This window comes from Lepidochelys olivacea (genome assembly GCF_965140295.1).
Source record: "Lepidochelys olivacea isolate rLepOli2 genome assembly, chromosome: 14".
NCBI lineage: Eukaryota > Metazoa > Chordata > Testudines > Cheloniidae > Lepidochelys > Lepidochelys olivacea.
Genome location: NC_140424.1, coordinates 45,616,966 through 45,642,981, shown reverse-complemented (window position 1 = coordinate 45,642,981; position 26,016 = coordinate 45,616,966). Strand labels below are relative to the sequence as shown.

General features: G+C 58.5%; 1 protein-coding gene across 2 annotated transcripts in view; it reads left to right on the top strand.

Moving 5' to 3' along the window:
* Positions 1-1,203: 1,203 nt before the first annotated feature.
* The window catches only part of LOC311530461 (major histocompatibility complex class I-related gene protein-like), a 41,999-nt gene continuing 17,186 nt past the window's right edge, over positions 1,204-26,016 (top strand). For both annotated transcript variants that reach the window (XM_084647096.1, XM_084647095.1), the window contains exons 1-2: positions 1,204-1,358; positions 13,616-13,879. In XM_084647096.1, the coding sequence (XP_084503222.1) occupies positions 1,295-1,358; positions 13,616-13,879 (328 nt within the window). In that variant the 5' untranslated portion in view covers positions 1,204-1,294. The remainder of the gene's footprint in view (positions 1,359-13,615; positions 13,880-26,016) is intronic.

Sequence of the window (26,016 nt, the reverse complement as noted above, 5' to 3'; positions counted from 1 at the left end):
GAAGTTCTCCGGCCCGGGTGCTGAGGAGGTCGGATGAGATGAGCCAATGGTGCCGCCTGGCCGTAGAATAAATTGAAAGGAGAAATAAATCCCTAGAGGCGGCTCTGGCGGTGGGCAGAGAATTAATTCCTTGTTAGTTAATTGCTGTTCTGGTAACTAAAGCCCTGGGGCCACGTTCTCAGCTGGGCCAGACTCCCGCCCAGCGACCTTAGCAAGGCTGAGGCCGGGCCCTGGCTGTTCCCAGGCGGCTGCCAGCGTCCCACTGCCAGAGCTGCCCCCTCTCGTGACTCTGGGGTGCGTGTTACCGAGTCTCTCCCCGGACCCTCAGTAACAGACTGAAAAGCAGCCATCCTTCAAGAGAAAAACTTCAGAACCAGACTTCAAAGGGAAACTGCAGGGCTGCAATTCATTTGTAAACGTAACGCCATCAGTTTGGGCTGGAACAGGGCCTGGGCGTGGCTGGCTCACTGCAAAAGCAATTTCCCCTCTCTGGGTATCGACCCCTCCCCATCAGTGATTGGGAGTGGACCACGTGCACCCTGACCGAACTGGCCCTGTCAACACTGGTTCTCCACTTGCAGGGTAACTCCCTTCCCTTCATGTGCCAGCGGATATTTATGCCTGTATCTGTCATGTTCACTCCACGCATCTGAAGAAGTGGGTTTTTACCCACGAAAGCTTCTGCCCAGATAAATCGGTTAGTCTTTAAGGTGCCACCAGACTCCTTGTTGTTTTTGTGGGTACAGACTGACACGGCTACCCCCTGATTTTGTGAGTCTCGCTATCTTTGGTGTTTTCTTCAAGACCCAGCTCCTGGAGTCACGTGAGCGGGGGAGACTCTCGGCCTTCGTCACTCAAAGGGACGTTTCCAGCCCTTGCGGTTGTGGAGAAAAGTTTGAAGTCGTGACCCAAGAGTGCCCTGACGGCTGGGAAAAGCAAAGAGTGGGTGGCCCCCCCAGTGGGCGGGGCCTAGGGTGGGGGCGGGGCGCTGCCCAAGGTTCACGAGCCAGTGGGCGGGGCCTCAGGGGCGGGGGCGGGGCGCTGCCCGGGGTTCCCCTCTGCGCTCATCGCGGCTCCGACTTTCGCTTTCCCAACTCCAACCTGCCCGGGCCGGTTCTGCCCAGCGACCGGTGACGGCACCGGGCCTGCGCGTCGCTATTGGCGGGACGTTCCCCGCTCGGCCAATCCGGGCGGGCGGGCGGCGCGCGGTATAAGTAGCGGGCTGCGGGCGGCGGGGCTCAGCTGCCGGCGAGAGTCGGTGCGGGACGCGGTGCGGGGCTCGGTGCGGGACACGATGGCGACGGCGCTGCGCCTGCTGGCGCTGCTGGGGGCTGCGGCCATCCAGGGGGGCTACTCCAGTGAGTACGGGGGGGTCCGCCCGGACACGGGGGGTGCCAGCCGTGCGGGGCTCTGCGCGCGGACCGGAGCGGACCGGAGCGGGGGGTCCGGTCGGTGCCGGGCCGGGATGCCCCCCGGCGGGGGCTGGTTCTTGTCATGTCGCGCGTTAGCGCCCAGCCAGGCTCGTGGCCCCCTTGTGCTCGGCGCTGCGCACCCCGATCAGCCCGAGGGGCTCACGGGCGGGGGGGGGAGGTCAGTTCTGTTTGGTCAAGGTCCAGACTCCAGAGACCATCCCGGCCCGATGGTAACGCTCACGCCGATCAGTAACGAACAGGACTTCGGGGTGCGTTGAAAGGTGTCTGGGGTCTGGCAGGTCCCCGCTGCCCGCCCTGCCCCGGGGCTGTGGGGGATCCCCCGTGCCCGGCGCTGCCCAGGCTGCGTGTGTCCGGCAGCTCGGGAGAGGACGGGGCTTTCCCACGATCCCTGTCTGCAGAGCCCAGGCCCCTAGTCACAGGGAGTAACTTCACCCCCGCCCCCCACACAAGAGTTATGGGGGTGGGGGTGAGAGAGGCTCCTTGGACTCCCCGACCTTTAATGGCGTTAAGCGGGGCTCAGTTTGGGGGCGAGCGCCCGTTGCAAAGCACCGAACATTGGTGCTGTGGGGATCTCCTGGGATTGCTGGGGAGGAGCTTCGGGATCCCCATGGGGTGTGTGGGGAGAGGGGCAGGGGCAGGTCCTGCTTTTCCTGGCATGGACGTGACTCTCCCGTGGCCCGAGCCTGGCCCCAGAGTTCCCCGGGCGGCAGCAGCTCAGACCCCGGGGAGCTCGGGAGCCCGTAGCCAGCTGGGTGAGGCTGCGGGGTGGGTTTGGGGCTTTGTTTGAAGTGGTTTCAGGCACATGGTTGCCCTCGCACCACTTCAGTGACAGGCTTGGTTTGAGGTAAACAGGGTTCGGCCCCACGGGGCTGAGTCACATTAGGGTCCAGGAATGGAAGTGGGGGGTCCTGGCATTCGGTGCCCCTGGAGGCAAGAGACAGGAGGTCCCCTGGGTCGCCCCCAGGACTGGTGTAACGCCAGCTGCTCAGAGCGTTGGCCTGGGGCCGGTAGGGCTGGGTGTGTGCGCAGAGACGGACCGAATGAAGATCAGAGTGTTCTGCCTTTTTTTAATGACGTTGAATCCAGCGCCAACTCCCCTCCGTGCCTGGCCAGGCCCTGCTCACTGAGGCCGTGTTTACACGGCACACCTCACAGCGGCTCAGCCATGCTGCTGTGGGGCACGCGGTGTAGCCGCTCTGTGTTGCTGGGCGAGAGCTCTCCTGACGCCACAAGAAAACTATCCCCAACGAGGGGCAGTAGCTTGGTGGGCGGGAGAGCGTTATTTGACTGCACGGGGTCCATAGAACGGGCCTTTCTAATGGGGTGCGGGGAAGCCAATTTAAAAGTAAAGCTCCCTGCCCTGCTATCATCGTCCTCATTATTTGTGATGGTCCTGTGCCGGGAACCTCAGTCATGGTCCAGGCCCCTGATGTGCCGGGTGCTGTACAGACACAGAACACAGAGACTGTCCCGGCTGCGTATGAGACGAGAGATGACTATAGACCAATGGGGAGCTACTAGGGAATGAGGAGACAGCACTGGCCGGCTGTGGGCTCGAGGCACCAGTGGCCTCACCGTTGTCTGGTTTTTAGGTACCCTGGCAGAGGGGAGCACTGAGGAGGGTTTGGAGGGTAACGAGGTAGCTTTGCGGATGTTTATGGGGAGCTCCTCGCAGGCGTGAGGGGCAGCATGGGACACAGGACGAAGGGGCTTGTTTGCAGATTTAACGAGTGGCTGATGGAGGCTGGGATCATGGGCCGATCGGAGGTGAGGGTTGACATTTCGGTAGCAAATGAGAGCGTGGGTGGGGATAGGCCGCGAAGGGCCTCCCAGTTGAAGACAGGCCGCTGATGTCTGTTTGATGTGATGGAGGAGGAGCAGCCAGCGGTGGGATGCACAGAGAGAGCTGACATAGATCAACGAGCTAGAAAAACGATCTTTTCAGCATGATCTGAATGGACCTCAGCAGGGTGAGACTGCGTTTGTCAAGGCCAGAGAAAAGGCTCTCGCAGCAGGCGAGATGCTGAGAGCCTGGACGAGAGTTTTAGCTGGGGGGGGTGGATAGGAAGGGCCGTGTCTTCGAGATGCTCTGCAGAAGGAGTGAGCAAGACTTAGACATAACCTGGATGCGAGGACCTGGAGAGAGGTGTGAGTCCAAGATGACGCCCAGGTTATGGGCCTAAGGGACAGGCAGGATGCTGGTGTTGTCCTGTGATTGGGAACTCTGTTTTAACCAGACTGAGCTTGATCTGATGACAGGACATCCATAAGGAGATGTCAGACAGGCCAAGATTGTCGTTTGGACAGAAAGCGAGAGGTCTGGAGTACAAAGGCAGATCTGTGAGTTGTTAGCATGGAGATAATAGCTGAATTTGTGTTCGTGGATGACTTTGCCCGGAGATAAGGTGTAGGGGGAGAAGAGAAGGGGACCAAGGACAGAGCCCCACAGACAGCTGGAGGGGAGCTGAGGAAGATGCTCCGGCGGACATGGCGAAGGAGTGGTTAGAAGGGTTGGAGGAGACTCAGGAGAGGACAGCGCTAAGGAAGCCGAGGAGGACAAGATTTGTAGAAGAGCCTGGTGACTGGTGTCAGAGGCGGCTGGCAGGCCAGGGTGGGTGAGGATGGAGCACCTAGTGTGAAAGTTAGCTAGGAAGAGTCATTATAGACTTTGGCAGGAGCGATTTCCGTGGAGCGCAGGGGGTGGAAGCCGGAGTGGGGAGGATCTAGGATGGGAGTGGAGGAGAGGAACTCCAGACAGCGATTGCAGGGGCACATTCAATGAGCTGAGAGATGAAAGGGAGAAGGGGCGGTCGCTGGAGAGGCAAATGGAGTCAAGGGTCTGTATGATGGAAGACACTAACGTGATTGTGTTGTGAAGGGGAAGAGCTGGAGGGGAGTGCGGTGAGGAGATCAGGAGATGGGATGGGGTTAGGAGGAGCACAGATGAGAAACGTCTACCTCTGCGAAGAGGGAGAAGGAGGCAGGAATTGTAGGGTGGGAAGGGAAGATGAGCTGAGGGGAGGGTTTAATTGTGTAAATTTGTCTGGGAAGAGATCCATCCTGTGCAGAATGCAGTGGGGACAGGAGGTGGGGAGGGTTTGAGGGGGGAGACGAAGGTGGAGAAGAGGCAGCTGGGACTGTGGGCGGGGGATCCAGCCAGGCTGGAGAAGTCGAGGTGTGTAGGAAGGAAAATGGCAGAAGTGAGGGAGGGGAGAACGACTCTGTAGTGGAGGACGTCGGCCTGTCCGTGAGATTTCTGCCAGAGATGCTCCGCAGTGCGAGACAGGAATGGAGGAAGCAGATGTTGGGGTTGAGCCGGGGTGGGGGCTGGTGGGGCCAGCCTTGCACTGGGACAGAGGGTCAAGAGAATTAAGGATAGGGGAGAACGAATCTCAACAGCCTCCTTCCAGATGCTGCTGTGGTGTCCTCTCACACTGAGGACACCTCTCCGGGGCAGACAACTCCAGTTATTAGGAGGTGACAGTTATGGGGGATTCGATCATTAGACACATAGATCACTGGGTTTGCGATGACCGGGAGAACTGCAAGGTGACTTGCCTGCCTGGTGCGAAGGTTGCAGATCTCTCGAGACGTCTAGAGAGACTTGTGCTGTGCTGGGGAGGAACCGGTGGTCGTGGTATATGTAGGTACCAGTGACCTAGGGAAGGGTAGGAGAGAGGTCCTGGAGGCCAAATTTAGGCTGCTAGGTAACCAATGGAAGTCCAGGACCCCCATGGTAGCATTCTCAAAGATTCTCCCAGTTCCCTGCGCAGGGCCAGTTAGACAGGCAGAGCTGCAGGGTCTCAATGGATGGATGAGACGATGGTGTAGGGAGGAGGGGTTTAGATTTATTAGGAACGGGAAACTTTTGGGAAAGGGGGAGCCTATACAGGAGGGATGGGCTCCACCGAAACCAAAACAGAACCAGATTGCTGGCTCTTAACATTAAAAAGGTCGTAGAGCAGTTTTTAAACTAGGAGCTGGGGGAAAGCCGACAGGTGCGGAGGAGCATGTGGTTCAGACAGAGACATCCCTTAGGGGAGGGTCTATTAATGGAGATTCTCTATGTCCTAGTAAGGAGGGGAGGATGGAAGATGACAAAATACGGGTAAAAAGAAAAGGAGGACTTGTGGCACCTTAGAGACTCAAATTTATTTGAGAATAAGCTTTCGGGAGCTACAGCTCACTTCATCGGAGCTGTAACTCACGAAAGCTCATGCTCAAATAAATTGGTTAGTCTCTAAGGTGCCACAAGTCCTCCTTTTCTTTTTGCGAATACAGACTAACACGGCTGCTACTCTGAAACCTGTCAAAATACGGGTAGGATCTGATGAGAAACTGAAATGAAAATAGAGTCCCATTCAATTACATCCCGTAATGGCAGACCGCTAAAAAGTGACAAGTTTTTAAAGTGCTTATATACCAATGCTAGAAGTCTAAATACTAAGATGGGTGAACGAGAGTGCCTCGTATTAAATGAGGCTATGGATAGAATAGGCATCACAGAAACTTGGTGGAATGAGGACAGTCAATGGGACACAGTAATACCAGGGTACAAAATATATCAGAAGGACAGAATGGGTCATGCTGGTGGGGGAGTGGCACTATGGGAAAGAGAGGGTTGAGTCAAATGAAGTAAAAATCTTAAATGAACCAAACTGTACCACAGAATTCCTATGGAAAGCAATTCCATACTTGAATAATAAGAATCTAGTGTTAGGGATATATTACCAACAGGGTGGATTTGATTTAAATCGTAGTTTAAATCTCTAGTCAGGAAGACTCGATTTAATCATGGAGTTCTGCATAAAAGTGCATTCTTGTTGGTTGGTCTAACCTTAATACATATTCTTCACCACTCAGAGAGAGACGTAGTTTTCATTTTTAGAAGGTACACACGATACATTTTTAAACAGTGATTTATTTTGAAAACTTTTCAGATGAGTTTTACAGCTATATCAGAAAATGAATGATTGTTTGGTTATTTCATTTACCAAAGATAATTGAAGCAGACAGTTCACCTCTCAGTGACTTCATAAATAGCTCCAATTCAACAGGTTAATCGTTAATATTTGGAGGATTTTCTTGCCATGCTGTATTAGGAGGAAAACATCACCAGACAGACATTTAAATTGTTTTATTTAACTAAAACCAACAATGTTATGTAGTCTGGATTTTTTTCTCCAACAGCAAACATAATATTTTAACAAAACAAGCATATGAATTTTTGAATTTAGTTAAACATTCAAGTTTTTTTTTTTAAATCAGGTTTGTTTTTGTTAAAATTGTTTTTAACCAAAATAGTTCAATGAAATATTTTTTTAAAAAAAACCCCAAAATTAAATTGATGATGTCGGCCAGGTCAACATGAGACATTTAAAATGTTGGCTTCTGCAGCTAACATAGTCGTCTGCACATTCATTTTCCTCTTTGCTCATCATCTGGATAAGAAAAACCAGCTTTCCTGCTTTGTCAGGCCACAAACGATTTCTGTTTGGAATGAATTAGTCCAAAGGAAGAAAATATTTTTTCTACACCGGCAGAAGAAGCTACTGCTGGTAAAAGTGAGATGATCACTTCAGCCATCTCTGAATCCAGGTGCTTCAGTGACTTCCACCAGTTCACTGCTGTGACTGTCTTTAAAACATCATCAGCGAACATCTATTTCTTGAACAGTTCACCCTTCGCTCTGAAGTTTATTTTAGTTGGCATTATGGAGGGATGATTGCTGGATGTCCATGTCATCGCCAACTCCTCCTCTTCAGCAGTTCAGGTTTGACCCTGGTATTGAGAATATTTGCAAGAAGATGAGCTGGAGATGGTGCCTGTCCCATTTGGTTTTTTTAATGCTTGTAATTCAACTCTGTCATTGCAGATTTCTCTTCCAAATTTCAACAGCATGAGCAATAAAACAGCGATTTCCCTGCATTTTGTTCAAGGCTACGGAAATAGGCTTCAGGTTACTCCGCAGGTGTTTGGCATTTCTCTTAATCCCAGCGTTGAGACCTTTGGCTGTGACGGTGCCATCTATTTTTTCACAATTTTGTTCACAAACGGTCATCAGATTAGGCCAGTTCTTGATCTAGTGCTCAAAACAGTCCACTGCTGAATTCCATCGCACGTCCTGTGGGAGAGTTGGCTTGGTTCCTCCCACTCTTTTCAGAGCAGCTGCTGCAAAGTGATTGTTATGGAAGTATTTTGAGATTTCAACAACATTAGCCTTTATTTCTGGAACACCAAAGTCTTTGCCTAGGAGGTGCATCAGATGAGCACTGCAACCGTATGTTATTAGCTTGGGACTCTCTTCACTCTCCTCTAAATTTCTTCTCATCTTGGATACATTTGCAGCATTGTCTGTGACCAAGCTGCATACTGGACATTTGAATTTTTTTCACAGTTTATCGCTTTTACTCCTGCTTCTTGCCAGTATTCTGCTGTGTGCGCATTTCCTGGTGTATCGATTGTTTCTGTAAGGAAGACATTCCCTTCTTCTGTTGTCACACAGGCACACACAACAGGATCATTGTGGATGTTGCTCCACCCATCAAGATGCAGGTTAATAATTTCACCCTCTAGACCTTTTGCACGCTGCTCAATTTCTCTTTCATACACTTTATCCAGCAATTTGCCTGTGACATCTACTCTGCTGGGTGGACTGTATCCTGGTCTTAATGACTGAACCATGTTAATGAAGTGTGGGTTCTCAGTCATACCGAAAGGAGAGTTGTTTGCATAAACAAAGTGGGCAATTTTTTTCATCAGTTACCTCTTTTTGTAATCTGCTGGTTCTTATCACACACTTATCCATGGTGGTTTCTGGATGATGGAGATTTTTTTTCTTTTTGCTACAGGTGATATACTGTGGCTATGTGACCTGCATGATGTGACTGAAACACTGTCATTGGCAGATAACTCTGAAACCCTAGAAAATGATGGTAATCTTGAAGGTGGATAGTCTTCAGAATCCTGTATGTTGAGGATGGATTCTCCTAAACAAAATAAGTCAATGCGGTTATTTAATTATTATTACCACACTGCTCATTTCGTGTTACTCATTGCTCACTCACTGACACTCAGCACTACTTTGAAGGTGAAATTGTAAAAGGAGGATCTGCCTATTTCAGCTGTTTATTTTTTTTATCACAACTGCATCTAAAATGATAGGGCCATAGAGTATATATGTTCAGCCATGAGAATTCAAGAATAGTTCTGAAGGAAGACAGGCAGTCCTTAAGAAAGAAGTGTGAAATAAAAAAGTTTACCAACCTGAAGATCCTGCATGTTCAGACATGTTCCTTCTCAGGAGGAAGCTGTGTTGAAGGTGATGAAAGGAACACTTCTCATGATGTTTCGTTCGAGCAACCAGGCCTGAACTTCTTTGTTGCACTGTTTGCATTTTGCACGCATGCCTGTCTTACCCACAGGTAGAGGAACTTCATTAAAATTCCCAAACTGGGTCTCTTTTACGGCCTGCTGCCATTCCAGGTTTTCCCTTCTAGTGAGAGGATGGTATGGTAGATCTCAGATCAATGAAGGCTACACTCAGAAAGACCTCAAGCCTTCTGAAATATGCTGCTCAAACAGTTTCACTTTTGTTTCTACTGCCTGTCCCTCCCGTCTCACATTTATCTCCAGACGTCTTCTCCTTGTCCAGATCTATTCGGCCCCCAACAATCTTCTCTGAACTTTTTGAAACTTTGCGCTTTTAGAGACAGGTAAGGGATTGACTCTGTGTACACAGATTTGCAGAGGGACAATAGGGTTGAGGTCTGTTATTTCTCACCTCTCTCTCTATTTAAAAAGCGCTTTTTTTTTTTTTTTTTTTTTTTGCTGTTAACAAGCATGTTATCTCTGGAGGCACAAATCCACAGTTTGAGAACTGCAAAACTAAGCAGCTCTGCTGGTATCTTCTAGACTGAGCACTGAGTCCCATTGGGTAAATAGAAAGATTAACCTAAATAATCTATACAGAAGCCCCTGGAACCCCATAAGATTGGGTCCCTAATCCATGAACTATTCGAACTCATTTACAAAACTTTTCTTAAACATGACATGGAGATATTGTCTCGTACTATAGAATTAGAATGGAGAATCCCTATTCCGTGATGAGATATCTTTGAGGTATAATGTATCTTTAGATAGGCGTTTTCCTCAAAGCATTTTATCAAAAAAATTTGATTTAAATAAAAAAAATCTGATTTTTTAAAATTATTTTTTAAAATCACGGATTTTTATCCACTCTGATTACCGACCACCTGACCAGGATGGTGATAGTGACAGTGAAATGCGCAGGGAGATTAGAGAAGCTATAAAAAAAATTTAAAAACTCAATGGGGATTTCAGCTATCCCCATACTGACCGGGTGCATGTCACCTCAGGACGGAATGCAGAGATAAAGTTTCTTGACACCTTAAATGACGGCTTCTTGGAGCCGCTAGTCCTGGAACCTACAAGGGCAGAGGCAATTCTTGATTTAGTCCTAAGTGGAGCGCAGGATCTGGTCCGAGAGGTGAATAGAGCTGGATGGCTTGGTAATGGTGACCATAATGTCATTAAACATCCCTGTGGCAGGGAAAACATCACAGCAGCCACCACAGTGGCATTTAATTTCAGAAAGGGGAACTACACAAAAATGAGGAGGCTCATTAAACAGAAATTAAAAGGTACAGTCCCAAAAGTGAAATCCCTGCAAACTGCATGGAAACTTTTGAAAGATGCCGTAATAGAGGCTTAAATGTATACCCCAAATTAAAAACCATAGTAAGAGAACCGAAAAAGTGCCACCCTGGCTAAACAACAAAGTAAAAAGCCATGAGAGACAAAAAGGCATCCTTTAGAAAGTAGAATTTAAATCCCATTGAATAAAATGGAAAGGAGCAAAAACTCTAAGTGAAGTGTGAAAATGTAATTAGGAAGGCCAAAAAAGAATTTGAAGAACAACTAGCCAAAGAATCAAAAAGTAATAGCAAAAAAAAATTGAAGTTCATCGGAAGCAGGAAGGCTGCTAAACAACCAGTGGGGCCCCTGGCCGATGGAGGTGCTAAAGGAGCACTCAAAAACGATAAGGACGCTGCGGAGAAACTAAATGAATTTTTTGCATCGGTCTTCATGGCTGAGGATGGGAAGGACCTTCCCAAACCTGAGCCATACTTTTTAGGTGACACATCTGAGGAACTGTCCCAGATTGAGGTGTCATTAGAGTAGGTTTTGGAACAAATTGATTAAACAGTAATAAGTCACTGGGACCGGATGGTATTCACCCCAGAGTTCTGTAGGAACTCCAGTATTAAATTGCAGAATGACGAACTGTGGTATGTAGCCTGTCATTTAAATCTGCTTTTGTACCAGATGGCTGGAGGATAGCTAATGTGATGCCAATTTTTAAAAAAGGCTCCAGAGATGATCCTGGCAATTACAGGCCTGTAAACCTGACTTCAGTACCAGGCAAATTGGTTGAAACTCTAGTAAAGAACAGAATTCTCAGACACAGAGATGAACACAGTTTGTTGGGGCAAGAGTCACCATGGTTTTTGTAAAACGAAATCATGCCTCACCAATCATCTAGAATTCTTTGAGGGGGTCAACAAGCATGTGGACAAGGGGATCCAGTGGATATAGTGTACTTAGACTTTCAGAAAGCCCTTGACAAGGTCCCTCACCAAAGGCTCTTAAGCAAAGTGAGCAGTCCTGGGATAAGAGGGAAGGTCCTCTCATGGATCGGTAACTGGTTAAAATAGGAAACAAAGGGTAGGAATAAATGGTCCGTTTTCAGAATGGAGAGAGGTAAATAGTGGTGTCCCCCAGGGGTCTGTACTGGGACCAGTCCTATTCATCATATTCATAAATGATCTTGGAAAAAGGAGTAAACAGTGAGGTGGCAAAATTTGCAGATGATACAAAACTACCTAATATAGTTAAGTCCAAAGCAGACTGCGAAGAGTTACAAAGGGGGCTCACAAAATTGGTGGACTGGGCAACAGGGTTGGAGCCCTCACCGAGGAGGTGGGAGACGGTGGGTCGTCCGCCTGCTCCACTGATTCGATAACTAGTCGGCCAGAGAGGAGCAGCACCAGCAGCCCACTCGCCGGATCGGGCCCCGAGGCTCTGAACAAAGGGGAGCGAGAGGGCAAGTGGCTGGCGCTGAGGTGGGGACCCAGGGCGCTCAGCAGCCGGAGGAGCGGAGGGGAAGAAAAGGGGGAGCTCTGTCTCCGGTTAGCGCCGTCTGGTCTCTCCCAGCTCAGACGTAGGCCAGGGCTGTCCCTGGTGTGTGTCCAGCGCCCAGCGCAGGGGGGCTCTGGGCTGTAACTGGTGACTAGAGAACAGGGCCCCGATCCTGCAGACACCGTGTGTAACGTTACTCGGGTGAGGGGGGCTTAGGGAGGGGGGAGGGTCCACATGGCAACCCTGCAGGGTCTGAGCCCCCGACACGCTGAGGACCTAGTGGGACCAAACAAGCCTGCAGCAGCCTGACCCCCAGGCCCTGACCCCCAGCCGTGTAACTCCCCTGAGCAGTGTCTGACATTTGGGGGGGGGGGGGCACTCACAGGGGTGACGCAGCTTGGGCACATTCCCCCTCCATAGACCCCCCCTGCCCCACAACTGCCCCCCCACCCAAGCTTCAGCTCTTGCATCTCCTACCCCCCCTTCTCCTCCTGCTCCACCCTCCCCTGGGGGCTCCTCCTGGCACAATGGCTGTCCTCCCCCATAACCTCTCCCTCCTGCCAGCCCTGTGCCCCATAACCACATCCTCCTCCTCACCCCCCTCCAGCCTGGTGCCCCCCTGCCGCTCCCCCCTCTGCAGTCCTACCCCCCTGCACACCCCCTCCTCTCTCTGCTCCCCTCCCCCTCACACCCCCTCCAGCCCTGCTCCCCCTGCCCCTCCCCCCTCTGCAGTCCTACCCCCCCTGCACACCCCCTCCTCTGTCTGCTCCCCCTGCCCCTCCCCCCTCTGCAGTCCTACCACCCCGCACACCCCCTCCTCTCTCTGCTCCCCTCCCCCTCACACCCCCTCCAGCCCTGCTCCCCCTGCCCCTCCCCCCTCTGCAGTCCTACCCCCCCGCACACCCCCTCCTCTCTCTGCTGCCCTCCCCCTCACACCCCCTCCAGCCCTGCTCCCCCTGCCCCTCCCCCCTCTGCAGTCCTACCCCCCCTGCACACCCCCTCCTCTGTCTGCTCCCCCTGCCCCTCCCCCCTCTGCAGTCCTACCACCCCGCACACCCCCTCCTCTCTCTGCTCCCCTCCCCCTCACACCCCCTCCAGCCCTGCTCCCCCTGCCCCTCCCCCCTCTGCAGTCCTACCCCCCCGCACACCCCCTCCTCTCTCTGCTGCCCTCCCCCTCACACCCCCTCCAGCCCTGCTCCCCCTGCCCCTCCCCCCTCTGCAGTCCTACCCCCCCTGCACACCCCCTCCTCTCTCTGCTCCCCTCCCCTGCACACCCCCTCCAGCCCTGCTCCCCCTGCCCCTCCCCCTCTGCAGTCCTACCCCCCTGCACACCCCCTCCTCTCTCTGCTCCCCTCCCCCTCACACCCCCTCCAGCCCTGCTCCCCCTGCCCCTCCCCCCTCTGCAGTCCTACCCCCCCTGCACACCCCCTCCTCTGTCTGCTCCCCCTGCCCCTCCCCCCTCTGCAGTCCTACCCCCCCGCACACCCCCTCCTCTCTCTGCTCCCCTCCCCCTCACACCCCCTCCAGCCCTGCTCCCCCTGCCCCTCCCCCCTCTGCAGTCCTACTCCCCCCCGCACACCCCCTCCTCTGTCTGCTCCCCTCCCCCTCACACCCCCTCCAGCCCTGCTCCCCCTGCCCCTCCCCCCTCTGCAGTCCTACCCCCCCCGCACACCCCCTCCTCTCTCTGCTCCCCTCCCCCTCACACCCCCTCCACTCTCTGCTCCCCTCCTGCCCCTCCCCCCTCTGCAGTCCTACCCCCCCCCGCACACCCCCTCCTCTGTCTGCTGCCCTCATGCAGGACCCCCCTTCCTTCTTCCCGCTCCCCTGCTGCCCCCCCCCGGGAGTGTCCAGCCCTCCCCGCCCCTCCCCCACCCCCTGCCCCTCCCCCGCCCTCCTCCTCCTCCTCCCGCGGCCGGGCCCCGCCCCCGTCTCCTCGCCCCCCCCCCCGCAGCCCTGGGCCCCGCCTCTCCCCCCCGCGGTGCGCGGTGCCGGCGGCTCTGACCCCCCCGTCTCCCCCCCAGGCCCGCACTCCTACCGCTATTTCTACACGGGGGTGTCGCAGCCCGGCCCGGGGCTGCCCGACTTCATCAGCGTCGGCTACGTGGACGGGGAGCCGATCAATCACTACAGCAGCGAGCGGCGGAGGATGGAGCCGCGCGGGGACTGGGTGAAGGGCGCCGTGGACCCGCAGTACTGGGAGGAGTGGACGCAGATCTTGCGGGGCTGGGAGCCCGGGTTCCGAGCGGACCTGGTCACCCTGCGCGGCCGCTACAACCAGAGCGCGGGTGAGTGCGGGGCCCGGACCGGACACGGGCGGGGCTCCTCCTGGGGGGGGACCCGTGGGGGGGGGTCAGAGGGGCCCGGCAGGGCGGGGCTGGGGGGTCGGGGTGGGGGGAGCGGTGGAGGGGACCCGTGGGGGGAGGGGACAGAGGGGCCCAGCAGGGCGGGGCTGGGGGGTCGGGGTGGGGGGAGCGGCGGAGGGGGACCCGTGGGGGGGGGTCAGAGGGGCCCGGCGGGGCGGGGGCTGGGGGGTCGGGGTGGGGGGAGCGGAGGAGGGGACCCGTGGGGGGAGGGGACAGAGGGGCCCGGCAGGGCGGGGCTGGGGGGTCGGGGTGGGGGGAGCGGAGGAGGGGACCCGTGGGGGGAGGGGACAGAGGGGCCCGGCAGGGCGGGGGCTGGGGGGCCGGGGTGGGGGGAGCGGAGGCCAGGCCCCCGGACCGCGCTGCTGGGGTCCGTGTGGGGTCAGTGCCGGGCGCTGCTGACCCGTCCCGAGCAGGGGGGGCGGGGGAGTGGGGGTCTCTGCTGTGCCCCCCCCCGGTGCCCGCCCTGCCCTGAGCCGGGATTGCCCCTGCCCAGCCCCCCAGGTCTGTGCCCCGGAGCGTCCCCAGCCCCCCCGGTGCCCCCCCACCCTGAGACCGCAGCCGTGAGAGCTAATTCCCTGCCTGTCCCTGCCCCAGGGTGCTTTGGGGCCCTGCCCCATGTCTGCCCCCTTAGCGCTCCCCCTCTGGGGCTGGTTTAACCCCCTCCTGGCCTGTCTGGCCCCTTGGTCCCTGCTGTGAGGCCTGACCTGCCCCTAAGGACGCCGGCCCCCCCATGCTGAGAGGGGGGCTCTGCTCGCCCGCCCCAAACCCTGCGCTGGGGGGCTGCTCCCCAGCCCCTGCTGCCCCCTCCCCAGCCACTGCCCCCCTCCCCCGATATTGACCCCCTCCCGCCTCCCCGCTCATGGGGCACCGGCCTGAGTCCTGCCCCCGTTCCCGGTGGCTCAGGGCTGGAGCGGCCACTGCTCGGGCTCTCCCCACCAGCAGGGGGTGCTGCTCTGCCCTGCTCCCCGCTGCCCCGGGGGAATTCTGCGCCAAAACCTTCCCCGTTCTGCGCGCCGTGTTTTAAAATGCTGCACTGTTTTTCTCAAAATGACCCAATATTATCCTTCCAGTTTCAATTATTTGTTGTAATTTAGTTCAGAATACTTGTCACAAGTATGTCGGTGACAGTACAGACAACAAAGATTCAGGAAATTGGTTTTGTGACACCTAGATTCCTTACTAGGCCTGTCGATACAGACCGCGGAGTAATTCATTTACACTAAAGTACAGGACCGGTTTCCCTGCCCCCCCCTCAGAAGCAGGAATGGCTGGGGGGAGTCGGGGGTAACGGAGCAGCTGAGGGAGAGGGAGGTCGTTGCTGGGCGTGAACCGGGAGGTTGTTGGGGGTGCCTGGGAGAAGTATGGAACAGGATTTTTGGGGGCATGGGGGATTGCTAGGGAGCTGGGGAGCCTCCCCCTTGCAGACCCCAGCTGACCCCCTAGCCTCTCTCATTCAGCGAGGCACATCTGCCCCTGTCCCCATGTGGCCCTGCACCTCCATTCCCATTCAGCCTGTCCCCCCTCCAGCCCTGCTGAGCCCAGTCCGTGACCCCCGAGCAGCCCCGTGCGTCCCGCTCTGTCTGTCCCACCCCCATATCGCAAGCCCCCAACGCGGCCCCGGGGGCGGGGTGCTGTGGGGGGCGCCGCAGGCTGGGCCGAGGGTGTCACTGCAGCCCCTCGCCAGCTGCGTGTGTGTGTGTGTGTGGGGGGGGGACGTGAATTCTGCGTGTGCAGGGGCAGAGGATTCCCCCAGCAGCGGTGTCTGCAGAGGGGGCTGCGGCTGGTGGGACACTGACGGGGGGGGGGGGGGGCACCAGAGGCAGTCCCTGCCTGATCCTTGGCCCCACTTACTGCCAGCCGGAGAGAGGGAGGGGACCCAAAGTGAGTGGTGGGGGGGAAGGGATCCCATGAGTGAGCCCCACCCCCCACCTGCCCCTCTGCTGCCGGCTCCGACAGGGGGCTTGGCTGGGGCAGCGTCGGGGTGGGAGGTGCCTGGCGAGGGAGCTGGCGTAGGTCCCGGGCAGGGACCGGGGCGGGTGTTGGGGCAGGGTCCCCCCCTCGGTCAGCAGTACCTGGCAGGGGCCCGTTAGTCTGCACGTGGGTTTCAGCCTTTCCTGCAGTGCCCCCCCGCCCCCGGGCCGCTCCCCCCCCCCCCGCCCCCCCCAGAGCGCCCAGCTCAGAGCCGGGGGGAGCAGGAGTTGGGCCTGACACACAAACACTCCCGTGGGGTGCGGGTCTGTCCGGCCATTTCGCCCTCTCGGGGACGGTGACGCTGTAGCCTCCTTACCCCTGTTCCCCCCCCCCCCCGTTCCCCTGCTCCCCCAACAGGTTCCCTCCTACCCCCTCCCACAGCCTCCTGCTCCCCCCACAGCCCCCTGGTCCCCCCCAAATTCTCTCTTACCCCCTCCCAAAGCCCCCCTGTTCCCCCCATTCCCTCCTACCCCCCCCACAGCTCCCTGCTCCCCCCCAGGTTCCCTCCTACCCCCCACAGCCCCCTGCTCCCCCCACAAGTTCCTTCCTACCCTATCCCACAGCCTTCTCCTACCCCCCCCACACAGCCCTCTGCTCCCCCCACAAGTTCCCTCCTACTCCCTTCCACAGCCCCCTCCTACCCCCCCACAGCCCCCTGCTCCCCCCCCCGTTTCCTCCTACCCTCCCCCCACAGCCCCGTGCTCCCCCCACAGCCCCCTGGTCCCCCCCAAATTCTCTCCTACCCCCTCCCAAAGCCCCCCTGTTCCTCCCCATTCCCTCCTACCCCCTCCCACAGCCCCCTCCTACCCCCTCCACAGCCCCCTGCTCCTCCCTGGTTTCCTCCTACCCCCTCCCACAGCCCCGTGCTCCCCCCACAGCCCCCTGGTCCCCCCCAAATTCTCTCCTACTCCCTCCCAAAGCCTCCCTGTTCCCCCCATTCCCTCCTACCCTCCCAAAGCCTCCCTGTTCCCCCCATTCCCTCCTACCCTCCCAAAGCCTCCCTGCTCCCCCCCACAGCCCCCTGCTCCACCCCCAGGTTCCCTCCTACCCTATCCCACAGCCTTCTCCTACCCCCCCACAGCCCTCTGCTCCCCCCCACAAGTTCCCTCCTACTCCCCCCCACAGCCCACTCCTACCCCCCCACAGCCCCGTGCTCCCCCCACAGCCCCCTGGTCCCCCCCAAATTCTCTCCTACCCCCTCCCAAAGCCTCCCTGTTCTCCCCATTCCCTCCTACCCCCCACAGCCCCCTGCTCCCCCCACAAGTTCCTTCCTACCCTATCCCACAGCCCCCTCCTACCCCCCCACAGCCCTCTGCTCCCCCCTGTTTCCTCCTACCCTCCCCCCACAGCCCCGTGCTCCCCCCACAGCCCCCTGGTCCCCCCCAAATTCTCTCCTACCCCCTCCCAAAGCCCCCCTGTTCCCCCCATTCCCTCCTACCCTCCCCCCACAGCCCCCTGGTCCCCCCCAAATTCTCTCCTACCCCCTCCCAACGCCCCCCTGCTCCTCCCCCCTCTGGTTCCCTCCTACCCCTTCGCACAGCCCCCTGTTCTCCCCCCCAGGTTCCCTCCTACCCCTCCCACAGCCCCCTGCTTCTCCTCCGGCTCCTGGGTGGGGGGCTCCCTCTGAGTCTCCCAAACTCCCACCCCTCGCCCTGGGATGAGGGCCCCCCCAGCACTGGGGGTGGCAGGTTCCCAGTTGGTGTCTCCCACACACAGATCTCCCCCACCGCGGTTAGCAGAGGGGCGGCCGCCCGGGGCCAGTGAGCGAGACTGAGCGTGAGGGGGAGGCGATAATCCCCAGTGCTGAACGCGGGGCTGCAGCCCCAGCCGTGACGCACGGTGCAGGCGGCCCCCCCGGGCAGGCTCCGCTCGTGTGCAGCCAGGGTGCACAGTCCCACAGGGGTTATTGCTCAGGAGAGGTGGGACAATTCCCTGCTTTGCTCAGGACGGCCAGCAGCCTGCGGGAGGTCTCCGCCTGCCCCGATGTCTCTGCTGGGGGGGTGTTGTGTGTGGACACCCGGCAGTGACAGCGCTCACGAGAGCACCCCGGTGGCTCCTATTGTCCCTGCCTGCTCACACCTCGGGGCGTCCGACCGGAGAGTCCGGCTTCCCCGGAGCCTCAGCACCTCGCGGATGGGCTCGGCGCCCCTCGTTTCCCACAGCCGGGCCGGACAGGGGAGTGCTTCGGGCAGTGCCAGGCGGGGGGCACTCGCGTGGAGGTGAGCTCAGTACGGAGCAGGGGAGGGAGCCTGGCACGAACTGGCTGCAGCACAGGGGGATTGGCTGCGGATCCGGCCCTGTCCCCAGGGGCGAGCAGCTCCCGACTCCGAACCGACACCAGCGCAGCGCCCTGCGTCCGCGAACAGGGCGGGACGAGGTCGTCACCCAGGCAGGAGGAAGCCGACCCCCTGATGTCCTGTGTGGAGCGAAGCCCCCAGCGCGGCCGAGCGCGGCGTGGTCGAGGAATGTGGCCTGGTGGGTGACGGGCGACGCAGGGAAGAGCCGGCTCCGGAGCCTGCACCTGGTCCTGTTCCTAGCCAGGGAATTTCCAGTCTCCCCGAGAGACCGTTTGCCTCTCCCCAAGCTGCAGGGGCCCTGGTTCCCCGATCTCAGCCTGGCTCAGTCTGACCCCCTTGTCCTCCTTTAGGATGTGCTGTCCCAGGGCCCGCTCTGTCCCCCAGAGCCAGCGCACCCCAGACTGACAGCCTGGCCTTTGAGCGGCCCTGTGTGATGCTCACGAGGCGTCGTCATCTCTCCGCTGGCATCCAGGGCCCACGGGGTCCGCGTGATCCAGAACCGGGGGCCGCCCAAGCCGTGCTGCAGGAGACGTAGCTTCCCTGCTTCTTCCCCGGCTCTGATGCAGCTCTTGGAATTCGGACCCAGGGCTTGGCAGTCTCAGTGTCACGTCAGGGGGCTGATCTCCCCAGGCAGGCAGAGGGTCTCTGTACACTGGGATGTTCAGCGTTTCCTCACAGCTGCATCCCTGCTTCATCCTCTCAGGCTTGTTGGGCACCGGCATGGGACCCTCCCACCCTGACTCGGGGCCCCTTTGAGCCCCTCAGGACGACGTCCCAGTATTTCCTCTCCATCAAGGAGGCCTTCCTCGTAGCCCTCCCCTCCCCTGGGGGGTGTAGGAGTTCGGGGCCTTATCCCTTAAGGATCCGTCCTGCACGTTCTTTGTGCAGGTGTGTTGCACACGTCCATTCCCATGTCGGGGTGTGCACCCGAGCACCGCGGCTGGAATTTCCCCCTAGTGGTACCCAGCTGGTTGGCTCTGGTACCCCCCGGTGCCGTGCGCTCACAGCGCGGGTATAAGGGGCCCTGCCGAGCCCGCGCCCCTCAGTTCCTTCTTACCTCCCATGGCGGCTGCTGGAACTTCTCTCCTTGCTTCGGCCAATTTTCTGGTGGTTTTCTCTAGATTCATCATGTTGGAAGTCGTTTTTAGTAGTGCGAGTGCTTGGACACCTCTTCCCGCGCTGGAGAGGCTGCCCACTCCCCGGGGCCGGGGTACGCCTCGCTCACTGGGCTTCAAGCCCTGCTCTTCCTGTGGCAAATCCTTGCCAACGAGTGACCCGCACCTGAGCTGTCTCAGGGGTTGGGGGCAGCTCAGAGGAAGGGTTGCTGTCAGATCTGCAGGGAATTCAACCCCCAACCCAGACCGACTGGGCAGCGGGACCGAAAGTTCTCCTGACGGAGGCAGCATGAAGGCCGACATCGGACCCGAGATCGGACTTGGCACCAAGCAGCTCCACTTCGGTGCAGACCGTGGCTCCTGCCAGTCGGGGCTCGCGGCACCGCCCCTCTTCACCGGTGCCCAAGGACCGGCACTGCGGGTACTGAGACAAGAGCCACTCCCCGGCACCGAAAGGGGCCAGGCGAGGAGACCGGGACAGTGCGAGAGCCGCGCCGGGCTGCTCTCCCTCACCAGCACCGCTGCAGCCCCCGCTAAAGACACCCACGCCGGCCCCGTGTACCCCGCCAAGGGACGTGCCGCCCTCCTGCAGGCAGCGTATCAGACACTTCGTGGTACCAGCCACCCCAGGGGCGTACGCGGCAGCTAGAGACCTGCTTACGCTGCCGGTACCAGGGACCCTGGAGGTCCTGGACTTGGCATCGCCAGCACCATCGGGTGGCAAAGAGGCCCCACCCGGCCGTAGAACGGCACCAAGACCGCTCTCCAGGGGAAACCCCCCCGGGTCACTTCACCCAGGGTGTCCGCACGCCACCGGGAGGGTCGGCACCGCCATGGTCTCCTCCCTCCTCCTCTTCCTCGGAGTTGGATGTGGGGTCCTGTTATTCACACCGTCAGGACCATCCACGCTCTTCTCCGTGGCCATCTTACACAACAGGGACATCTGGTGCGATGGTGCCCCGAGCACTGGGACCGGGGGGGCCGACACCCATGCAGGGGACCTTCTGGAACCCGTGGGGGTTTCCCCCGGCTCAGGGCACCGGCTCGCAGCGCTCTTGGTGGCCTCAGAGAGCAGCGCCCCTCCGGTACTGCACCGCGAGACACCAGACCCGAATCCCTGTGCCGAGCAACTGAAGCAGGTTCCCCACTCAGAGGAGAGAGCAGAGGCCTTACCAGCTTTACCCACCTCCTCCTCTTCGCCGGATGAGGCGCTGGTGGCCCAAGAGGTATCCCCACTCCAGGATGAGCACAAAGCCCACCAGGACTTAATGAAGCGAGTGGCTCAAATCTGGGTGTCCAGGCGGAGGTGGTGAAAGAGTCACTCAGGCCTTCCTGGATATCTGGGCGGCAGCAGGTCCCTCGTCGCTCTTCCCCTACATGTGGCGATCACGGAGCCCATGGAGGCTCTGGCAGAACCCAGTCTCCCTCCCTCCTAAGCGAACGGAGCGGGAATATTTTGTACCTGCCAAGGGCTGAGAATTTTATTCTCACACCCCTGCCCCGGGGCCCAAACCAAAGGCAAAAGATGCCCCAAAGTTGGCCTTGTTCAGGAGGAAAGCCTCCTCGCCGGGGGATTGCAGCTCCGCATAGCGACCCAGCAAGCCTGGCTGGGTCGCTGTGATTTTAACAGGCGGGAAGCAATGCAGAAATGGGAGGACATGCTTCCCCAGGGCACCCGGCTGAGGGTCTCTGACCTTGTGCAGGAAGGGAGAGCAGTGGCCTGGGCCTCCCTGCAGGCAGCCCTGGATGTCGCGGGTTCTGCGGCCAGGTCAGTGGCCATGGTTGTCACCATGCGCAGGAGCTCGTGATTACAATCTTCGGGATTTCCACGGGAAGTGCAGCAGACGACCCAGGACCTTCCATTCAAAGGTTCCTTGCTCTGTTCAGAGCAGACAGATGCTAGTCTGCAGGGCCTTACAGGCTCTAAGGCAGCGCTGAAATCCCTGGGCCTACACTTGCCCGCACAAGCTGGAAGGTGCTATGGGCCCCAACAATACGGGTGATGCTATTCTCCACTGCCCAGGCACGACCAGCGGAGGAGAAAGAACAAGGGGTTTGGGTGCAGGCCCCCTCCGCCCTCGTCCTCCACGGGGCCATCCCAGTCGGCTCCTCGTCATTTCGGCACCTCGAAGCTCTCGTCCACACCAGTCCCTCCACACCAGGATCCAGTCACCCCTGTATCTTCCAACCGTGCTATTTCCTCAGGGCCTGGAAACACATTTATCTCGGAGAACTGGGTCCTAAACACAGTGGAATCTGGGTATAGCCTCCAATTTTTGTCTACCTCACCTTCCTACCCACCCTCCCGTCCCTCTTCAGGGACCCTTCTCACAAGCAGCGGTTGGAGCAGGAGGTAAAATCCCTCCTTCAGATGGGAGCTGTGGCAGAGGTTCCTTACCCGCTAAGGGGAAAGGGGCTCTGTTCGCGTTGTGTCCTGATCTAAGCCAGGGGAGGTCTCAGACCGATCCTAGACCTTCCTCGGCTCAATCGCTGTCTCAGAAAGTGGAAGTTCTGCATGGTCTCCTTGGCCTCCATCATCCTGTGGCTGAATCCAGGGGGTTGGTCTGCCGCCCTCGACTTGAAAGATTCAGACTTCCACATATCAATTTTCCAAGGCCACAGAAGGTGTCTAAGATTTGCGGTAAACTAGACCCATTACCAATTTGCGGCCCTGCCATTCGGTCTGTCGTCCGCCCTGGCAGTCTTCACCAAGTGTATGGCAGTAGCAGGGGCCTTTCTGAGAAAGAGAGTCCACGTTTTCCCATATCGTGCGTTCTCGGCCCACATCGCAAGCCGGACTATCTCCGTTCTCATGGACAATACAACAGCCACCTGCTACATCAACGGGCAGGGCGGCGCTCGCTCTTCCCCCCCCCATGCCGGGAGGCAGCTCGTCCGTGGGGTTTCTGCATCGCACGTTCCACCGACCTCGAAACCTCTCCTCTACCAGGGGCGCAGAACCAGCCTGCGGATCGTCTCCGCAGGTCCTTCTCCACTCACCATGAGTGGTCCCGTCACCCAGATATCGCCAATGACCCTTCCACAGGCGGGGATTTCCCCTGTAGACCTGTTTGCACCCACGCCAACAGGCCATGCCAGCAGCTCTCCTCCCTGAGGGGTCACAGCCCCTTACGGACGCCTTCCTGCGGACATGGTCAACTGACCTGTTCTGCGCCTTTCCCCCTTTCCGTTGATACACAAGGGTCTGACGAAGAGCAAGCAGGACCGAGCCCGGGTCATCCCGATAGCCCCAGCGTGGCCCAGACGACACTGGTGCACCACGCTCGTACCCCTTCCGGTAGAGGCCCCGCTCTGGATCCCACTGCACCCGGACCTGATCACTCAGGACCATGGCCAGCTGCTCCACCCGAACCTTCGCTCGCAGCACCTGCAGGCCTGGAATCTTCCTGGCTAAACCCTGAGGATCCGGCTTGTTCAGAGCCAGTTTGTAGAGTTCTGCTTGGCAGTGGGAAACCCTCCATGAGGGCGACTGAGATGGGGCAAAGCGGAAATGATTCTCCATCTGCTCCACCCAATGCGGCGTCACACCCATGCAGTCCTCGCTGCAGCTCATTCTGGGTTACCTCCGATCCCTGAACCAGCAAGGCCTGGCCTTCCCTTCAGTCAAAGTCCAGCTGGCGGCTGTCTCAGCCGGCCGTCCAAAGGTTTGCTCACCGGGGAATGGTAATTCGTTTCCTCAGAGGCCTGGAGGGGGTATTTCCCTCAGATGAAGGAACCGCTCCCCCCTGAGGACCTGAACCTTGTCCTCTCAAAGCTGATGGGCCCAGCCTTCGAGCCGCTAGCTCCATGCTGACTGCTGCACCTCTGTGGCAAGGTCGCCTTTCCGGCGCCCATCACGTCGGCCAGAAGAGGGTCAGAGATCCGAGCCCTCGCTGCGGAGCCCCCGGACATGATCTCCTTTAGACACAAAGTCCAGCTACGCCCACCTCCAAAGTTCCTCCCAAACGTGGGGTCCCCAATTCCACTTGAACCAGCTGGTTTTTCTCCCAGTCCTTTGCCCTCTTCCCTAACGCAGACCGGGAAGGACAACGCCTGCGCTCACTGGACGTCAGAAGGGCGATGGCATTTGACGTTCGGGGACTAACCCCTTCCCGTAAATCCCTGCAGCTTTTCTTAGCTCTAGCGGGAAGAATGAAGGGGCTCCCCATCTCCGCCCAGAGGATTTCGTCTTGGGTTACATCGCGCATCCAGGTGTGTCCTGACCTCACGGGGATTCCCCGTCTGCCGAACGTAACTGCTCATTTCACGGGGTCTCAGGCCTCTTCAGCGGCCCTTCTAGCGCAAGTCCCTGCTCGGGGAACCTGCAGCGCTGCGACCCGCTCCTCGGCGCGCACGTTCCCAGCGCGCTGGGCCTCACTCAGCAGGACAGAGACGACGCACGCTCTGGCCCCGCTGAGCTGCAGCCGGCTTGTCCTTGAACTCCGGGCCCACCTCCGGTGCCGCGGCTTGTGAGTCACCGACATCATCGGAATGGACGCGAGCAAGCGCTGGAAGAAGAAACGACGGTTACTGATCGATGAGAAGGAACTGAGGGGCGCGGTGGGGCCCCTTCTACCGGCTCTAGGAGCGTACGGGGGCACCCGAGCCCACCTGATGGGTAGCACTAGGGGGAAATATTCCGGCAGCGGTGCTCGGGTGCAAACGCCCCTACCTGGGAATGGACGTGTGCAGCACATCTCGAAGACCTGCAGTTACAGAAAGGTTAGTAGCAGTTATTTCCCTAGCGATCAGGGGGTTCTTCAAATGGAGACTTGGCTTTTTCCCCAAAGATGATCCCTGTTTGTCCCCGGGCCCAAGGAATGGCGATTTCCCTCTTCTTGTCCAGCACCGTCTCACCGAGGGAGGAGCTCTGGCAAATGCTGGGTGTTCGTGGAGCCCTCGAGATCCACACCCACTGCACACGGGCTGTGTGCGTGTCCAGGGCTCAGTTTGTTCTCTGCCATCCGACGTCTAAAGGAAAACCAGCATCAAAATCTGCCATGCCAGGATGGCTGAGATGGTGCATCCCGCAGCCTACAAGTCAGAGCCGCCCCAGCATCCGCCCCCCTCGCTGAGAGCTGCAGCAGCCCCGGGGCTACGGGTTTGTGCTGCCCCGTATGGTGAGACCTTCCCACCGTGTCATAGCTGGACACGCCGGCACCAGTCCATGCTGCTGTCGGTGGGAGGGGGCCCTGCGCTGTGTCTGCCGGTAGCAGAGAAGGGGCTGAGCACCCCAGTTGTAGTTCTGTCAGAACAGCCCTGACGGCTCCCTGCTGTGGGAATCCCCTGGGGTCCGGGTCTGCGTCCGTGTAGCTGGGAGAGAAATGGAAAACCTGTCCTGACAGATTGTCCATTTCCTTTCTCTGAGTCACGAGGTCCATGACCCGACCCCCCCCACCCCCCCTTTGGAGCATTTCTCTGGCCGGCTGGATAAAAAGCCCTGGCGGGTCCATCCTAGCCCAGTTCCTCTGCAGCAGGAACTCACCGTTTCTCTCAGTAATGCTAAAGGCTCATTCCTGACGCTCAGCCCACAGTGGCCGGTGTCCTGTACGTGGGGAGCTGTCTCGGCAGGCAGGCTCTGGGGGCAGCTGGCCCGGTCCTTACCAGGCACCACCTGCCGGGTTTGTTCGTGCCCATGGAGCTGCAGCCGGCCTGGTGTGGGGGACAGAGCTGCGGCCCCGGTAAAACGGAGCAGAAACTGTCAGTCAGTCGGAATCACTTTTCAAACGCGGGAATAGTTTGTTTTGCCTTCTCGTGGCTGAGGCGTTTGGGGGACGCCCCCCATCCCGGGGCGTGTGAGAGCATCCAGGGGTCACACTGTAACCAGGAATGCACACGCGGCCCCAGGGCTCCCCTACCCCGTACTAGCCCAGAGTCAGGTGGTTCTGGCCCCACTCCAGGATGCCAGATGAGGGCTGAACTTCCCCCTTCTCCCCAAACCCAGCATCCTCATTCATTAATTCTGTGCTCCCCCCGCCCCCCCAGCCCACATCCCCGGGCCTCTCCGTGTCCTGTCTGCGCTGAGCTTCCCGCACCCCCAGCTGCCTGCGTGTCCCGGCCCTGCCGAGCTCAGGCTGTTCCCTTGCAGGGCAGGAGGCTCCGCTCCCATCTTAGTGCAGAGCCGGGAGTGGGGGTGACCCAGGAGGGCAGCGTCTTGAGGGGAGCTGGGTGGGACCGAGGGGGCTGGTGCAGAAGGAGCTGGGGTTGGGGGCACAGAAGGTGCAGAGGGGGCTGGTGCTGAGGCGGGGGGGACAGAGAAGGCAGGGGATGGGGGATGGAGGGGACTGGGGCAGAGGAGGACAGACTGGCACGGAGCAGTTTCAGAAGCAGGCTGGAGGAAGGGGCTGTTGTAGGGGGTACACAAGGGGCTGAAGGACATTGAGGGGGGCGCCCAGAGCTGGGGGGCAGTGCAGGGGCTGGAGGGGAGACTTTCCTGGGTGGGAGTCACTGGGGGAAACAAACGCCAAAAGGCAGGAGGGCAAGGTCAGGAGGAGAGACCTGGGGAAGGGGGAGAGCCTGGGGAGGAAAGCGAGGAGGGGAACCCCCAGTGCCTGAGGGGGGAGTGAGGGGGCCGTTCTAGCTAGTTCATCCCCCTGCTGCCATGACCCCAGCACCGTGATGCCAGGGCTGTGAGATGTGCTCTGCTGAGGGGACCCAGGCAGCCTGCCCAGCTTTT